General features: G+C 51.8%; 1 protein-coding gene and 1 long non-coding RNA gene across 2 annotated transcripts in view; both read right to left on the reverse strand.

The window, feature by feature from the left end:
* Nucleotides 1-4,857, reverse strand: part of MEOX2 (mesenchyme homeobox 2) — a 53,496-nt gene extending 48,639 nt beyond the window's left edge. The window contains exon 1 of the mRNA XM_026044972.1: nt 4,147-4,857. Within this exon, the coding sequence (XP_025900757.1) occupies nt 4,147-4,657 (511 nt within the window). The 5' untranslated portion in view covers nt 4,658-4,857. The remainder of the gene's footprint in view (nt 1-4,146) is intronic.
* Nucleotides 4,858-5,108: 251 nt separating this feature from the next.
* On the reverse strand, nt 5,109-5,370 carry LOC112952085. Its single transcript, XR_003250326.1, has 2 exons — nt 5,308-5,370; nt 5,109-5,174 (listed from the first exon to the last, which is right to left on the reverse strand). It is a non-coding gene; the product is annotated as an uncharacterized LOC112952085 (long non-coding RNA).
* Nucleotides 5,371-6,000: the final 630 nt, after the last annotated feature.

Below are 6,000 nucleotides of genomic sequence, written 5' to 3' on the forward strand. Positions count from 1 at the left end.
TCAAGAAAAAATGTGCTTTACTATGTATTTTTTCTTGCTTCCGTTTACAACCATGCTGAAAAGCACCGACATATTGATGAATCAGTTACACAGTTATTTTTGACTACAAGTGTGCAGCTCATTTTTCTTACTGATGTGTTTCAGAAACCAATCAGAAGTCCTCAAAACCAATGCTTTCACAGCATTTAAAAACATTTATCGGAATGGACTACTTTTAGTGACCATTTCAAATAAGTGAATTTGGTTGATGAAATTTAGATATGTTTAAAATAAATAGCTGGAGAAGTAACATTTTAGGGTGTGTATGCGGAAAATAGTTAAGTTATAAAAGACATTAAAACATTAGGAAAAAAAATGTAAAAATGCTTTCTTTCCATGTGGATTGTCAAATAAAAAAAAAAAGAAAAAGAAGCAAAATAGCTATTGAAACACTGAATTCCTGAAATGCTGTTGTAGGTTTAACAGTGGTGTTTCTAAATGATAATAATGTAAATAGAATAGAAAAAAAATGAATATATGCTATTACCTGCTAGCCTTTCACTGGAAAACTGTGCCATATAAAAACATTTTTCCATGTCAAACTAAAAAGAAAGGAAAAGCTTCTTATGCCCGAGGGTATGTTTAATTACATTAAACTTCTAAGTCACTGGAGTCAAATTTACTTTTAGCATACATGTATGTATTGCAAGTAAATGTTTGAATGTTTGAATGTTTGTAGTGCTTATAAGAACTCCTTCAATAGGACTTTCCCTCCTCCTAACCTTTGCAGCACAGTACTGATCTTTTTTGCCATAGCATTTTAGGCTTCCTCACGGTTACCAGATTCACTTTCTTTCAGTTTTTCTCAGGAAACTGACAGCATGCTTTCTATATATGCATTAAGTGCATATATAGTGCATATTATAGTGCATATATATATATAGTGCATATATAGTGCATATTAAGTGCATATTATATGCATCCAAGTCTGACAACTCAGACAACGGCGGTGGTAATTTTCGAAGTGATGTGTTCTATATTGTCTGAGAATCAAAATCCACTCAATAAAAAACAGAAATAAAATGGCCTCAGAAGTCACAGGCAACTAATGAGAGGGGAAGGCATCAGAAAAATCCAAGATATTTCATATAGAGCAGCTCACACCACAAAGCAACAAAGCGTTCCAAGAATATGTTTTTTATACACTCAACATGGTTTTCATCCGCACCTCATTAGCACACAGATAATCCTGGCCAGCTAGTGCCCTTTAAAATAAGCGGATTTATTTGCCACCTTTCCAGGGCTTTCGCGTCGCCCCCTCGGCCGCTGCAGCCGGGGCGGCCGCGGCGCTGAGCCGCGAGCTGAGGCCTCCTCGCTCCTGCTCCTGGCCGCGCGCGTCTCGGGGCGCCGCGCGCCTGCCAGCTGCCTCGCTCACCCACCTGGGGCCTGCGCAGGTGGAAGGGGACGTCCCGCGGACGCCGAGCGCGGCCGCAGCGYGCGGACGCCCTGACAGCTGCCGCGTGAAGCTCCCCGAGACTCACTGAGTGCATCGCCCAGGCCTCGCTGCGCAGGGTGCTGCGCTCATCCCCACCACGCACTATCTTCCAAGGGGACCCCCCCAAACTGACTAAAACCTGGCCAGGGCAGAAGAGAACTGCAATCGAGCCAGCTTGCAAGGGAGCCGTGCGAGAGCACATTTCACCTTGGTCTCCCTGTCCCTCACCAAGCTACAGCTGAGCACATCGCAAATGGCATTTCTGCCTGTCCATTCCCCTTCAATGGGATTTTCGCAAGTCAAAAAAAAACAAGCGAGTGCAGCCACGGACAGGCCCTCGACCCAGCTCTGCTTGCCCTCTGCTTTGTCCTCAATATATAGCTAAAAACACTACACTCCCGCCATCAGAATAAAGGAGCAAAACTTGAGATCTCTGCTGGTTAGCGGCACTTACTGTTTTGGGAGGTAAATGATGTGAGCGATTTTCATGTTTTTCATTAAACTATCAGCTCAGCTTTAGGAACCAACATCTTGATCTTAAACATTTAGGAATGAAAGCAAAGCAGCGCAGGAAAGAGGTAGCCTGAGGTTACCGCAGCTCTGGAAAATGGAGCGGAGTCGAGAAAAGCCTGAACATTGTGAGGCTCCGTGTGATACGCTGGAGAGGAGGAAACATGTCTGTAAATAAGCAATGATCCTCTCRGAGCTGGCACTGCAGCTTGAAAACTGCAGCTTTCCCTCTTTACTTATTTACTATTGGAATTTTATACAAATGCCTATTGAAGTAACTCCAAGTGTGATGACTATATCTCAAAAGTGGGAAGAGGGAGGATGACAGCCTTTCGAGTACGGCAATCTGGTTAAAAAGTGGATTCGTGGGAAAAGTAGGAGATTCTTTTTATTCAAATGAGGAGCGATTGCGGATGACAAGCACAGAAACACAGCGCCTGAGAAACAGTTCTTCCTGCCATACGTTAGAAGGACATTAAGTATCTAGCACTACTGTTAAGTTTTAATAAAGGGGTGGGGTTAAATGTTCAGTCCAAAACTCAGGGTTTTCCTGAAGGAAAAAAAAAAAAAAAAAGAAAAAAAAAGATTCTTAGCTTCTCAGCTGTCATCAAAAGACACCTACTTTCAGTTTGAGAGACTCCTAATCTTGTAAATGAACTTATGAACTGAACGTTTTTTCTTAAAGGAAAGGAGGAAGAAATAGTTACCTGCCTTCATCTTCAGAAAGGCGTAGAAAGTGCAGTTTGGAGAACAYGCAATATAAGCATAATCAGGACTAAAGGCTCAAACTCTTCTCCAGTAAATCCAATGGAAGACTCTAGCGGCTTCCGGATGAAGTCTGAGACATTCCCGGCTGTTTTTTGTATTTGCATTGCAAAGTAAACAGAAAGCAATGCTGCTGTTTCCCTGACAGCGAAAGGGATCAGTATCGCTTTTTTCACTTTAGCTTTAAGTAAACTGACAAAAGATAATAAACCCTTACACAAACAGGCATCCAGTAGCAATGGGACCCCAATTTTAACGCTGCTTATAGACCTCAGAGAATCAAACAATTTTATTTCATATAGTTTTCATTTGAAAATGCAGTGAAGATGCCACTACTGATTTTGCCACAAGCGGTTTGCAAATTCTGGCTTTCCAACTAGCAAGTTTTCACACTATATACAATAAAACATAGTTAAGCCTATCCTGAATCACTGTAAACATTTCCTAATGTAATGGGTAGTGAAGACAATAATGGTGTCCTTGCGGGTGGGAGTCTTTTTATAAGAGTTTCTTTCTTGCTAACTGCTTCACCAAGCTCATAATATTTCAAGTAAGTAAGTTCACGRTTTCAATGGGGAACTTGATAAATATTTGGAAAAAAAAAATCTTCTTTTTCCTCGTGGGGAGCAACTCAACAATGCTCTCTGTCCGCTCTTGGCCTCTCAAAATGCAGAGTATTTGCTCTTCCAAGCGCTAGATGCCTGTGTCTGTGCGCTCTGGATGAGCCGAATAGTCTGCAGCGGAAGTGGCACCCGTGGCATCGCTGYGCGGAGCCCTGTGCCAGGGTGGCACTTTGACAGGCTTTGCCACGCTACAAGCAGAGGTCACGGCATGTTCTGCTCTGCATGTCCTAGGGATGCTGACCYGTGTGCTCGCGGCGGCCGCGGGCCCGCGCGCTGCTCTGCTCTGCTCGTCCCTAACTAAATAATTAAACCCGCGGTCTCAGGAGCGCGGGGCTCCTTCCCTGCGCCCGCCCGCGGCCGCTCGGCTGCGGGGCCGCGCGCAGTTCCGCGCCCGCGGGAAGGGCCGCGCGGGAGGCGAGCGCCGAAACCCGGGGCAGAGGTGTCGGGCTGGGGGTGGGGGCAAGAGGGGACGCGGCCGCAGACGCTAAAGTCCTCATCAAAACTGCGTTTCTCTGCGAAACTCTGCTCTGCCCCCGCTCCCCTTCCCCCCGGGTCTACGCTCTACCACGTGCTGGGTTTTTCCGCGTGTATTTCTKCCCCGCAGCCCCAATAACGCTGGTGTTAGGGATGGAGACCCCAGTGCCATCGGCAGCGGCCGGGCCGGAGCCGGCACCGGAGTCGGGGCCGGGGCAGCGCGGGCGGCAGCGCGGAGCCCCCGGCCCCATCCGCTTGGGGGTCCCTCCCGCCCCCCGGGGGAGAAGCGCGAGCCGTTACCTGAGCTGTCGCTTTTCCTTTTGCCGGATCTCTTCTCCGTTTCCACCGGGGACAGAGCCTGCCTGCCATAGTCCCCCGGCGCACACGCTGCCCCCGTGGGGGTGTTAGTGCCCAGGCTGGAAGAGTTCGAACAGAGTACGGGGGGGCTGCTGCCCAGCTCCGGGGGTCCTGCTGAGTCGGGCTGAAGGCAGAGGCTGTGCCTGGCCGCGGCGGGAGGAGACGACATCTGCGGAATGTGCCAGTTCGTCTGCAAAGCCTGGTGCTGCTGTTGCTGGTGGTGGTGGTGGTGATGGTGGTGATGGTGGTGGTGCCCCCTATGATGCTGGCTGGCAAACATGCCCTCCTCATTGGGGTATCCCGCTATTATGCAAGAGGAAGAAGAAGAAGACAGATCAGGGTAGGACATGTGGTCAGATCTTCCATGCAGGGCCAGAGAAGACTGGGAGAAAGGGTGCAAGCTCTGCGCGGTGGCATGGGGGCTGCGCAGGCAGCCAAAGAGTGTGTGATCCATGGCATGCAAGTCTCAGGTTCCAGGCAGCAGAACTTAGGAAGGATCCAACTTCACCACCCTTTGTCAACTTTCACTGTAAACAGATCGGGGATGGGATTATTATTTTTTTTTCCAAAACGGCAACGACAGAGTGTGCAGCAGGCGGCTGAGCTCAGATAATCCAGGTCTTTAGCCCTAGTGGCCACTCTCCGCCGCGCAGACGCTCGGACCTGGATGCGCCCTTCTCGGCGCCGCGCAGATGTCAAGAAGTGCGAGAGCTTGAAGCCAAGAGAAGGTGGTCCCAGAGAACTGCTCGGAGGGGGAAACCGCTCTCCGAGGCTATAAATACAGTAGTGTGTAATGTGAGCTGGGGGCTGGCTCAGGAGCGCGGCACTGACCACATGCGAACTCCCTCCAAAACGCCCGCGCCGGCCCCGCGCCGAGCGGCGCGGGCAGCGGGCGGCAGCGCTGCGCCAGGCCCAGCTCCGCCAGGCGCTCCATGACCCGCCGCACCCGCTGCGGCGCCTCGGGGTGCTCCCTGCGGCGGGGGGCCCAGGCGTCCGGGAGGACCCCCAGACCCCCCCATTGCAGCCTTGTGGTTCCCCTCCACAAGGGGCCCCGGCGTCCGGGTGCCTCCCCCCCGCCCCCAAGGGGCCCCGGCGTCCGGGCACCTGTCCCATGGGTGCTGGTGCTCGGTCATCCGCTCGTCATAGAGCAGCCCCGTGCGGGCGGGGGGCGGGGCTGGCGGAGGCCACGCCCCCTCCTCGGGGGGCGGGGCTGCTGCGGGCTCCGCCCCCTCCTCCTCCTCCTCTTCCTCCTCCTCCACAGGGGGGTCTGGCGGCTCTGTGGGGAGGGGAGGCAAGATGGCCGCTGTGATGCTGTCATGGCCGCCCCCGTGGGTGCCGCCATGATGGCAAGATGGCTGCCCCCATGGCGGAAACGTGGCCGCCAAGCGACCGAAAGGGCGGGAAATGGGGTTGCATGACAACCAAGATGGCTGCCTAGCAACCGAGAGGGTGGGAACAGGGCGCCTGGCAACCAAGATGGCCACCTAGCAACTAAACAGGGTGGGAAAAGGCTGTCTGGCAACCAAGATGGCCACTTAGCAACCAAAAGGGCGGGAATAGGGCACCTGCCAAACAAGATGGCCACCTAGCAACTAAAAAGGGTGGGAAATGGCTGCCTGGCAACCAAGATGGCCGCCTGGCAACGGAGAGGGGGCGGGAACAGGTTGCCTGGCAACCAAGATGGCCACCGGGCAACCCAAAAGGCGGGAACAGGGCACCTGGCAACCAAGATGGCTGCCCAGCAACTAAAAAGGGCGGGAAAGGGCTGCCTGGCAACCAAGATGGCCACCTAGCAAC

The sequence above is a fragment of the Nothoprocta perdicaria genome, unplaced genomic scaffold, assembly GCF_003342845.1.
Source record: "Nothoprocta perdicaria isolate Ctin4 unplaced genomic scaffold, notPer1 scaffold_106, whole genome shotgun sequence".
Lineage (NCBI taxonomy): Eukaryota > Metazoa > Chordata > Aves > Tinamiformes > Tinamidae > Nothoprocta > Nothoprocta perdicaria.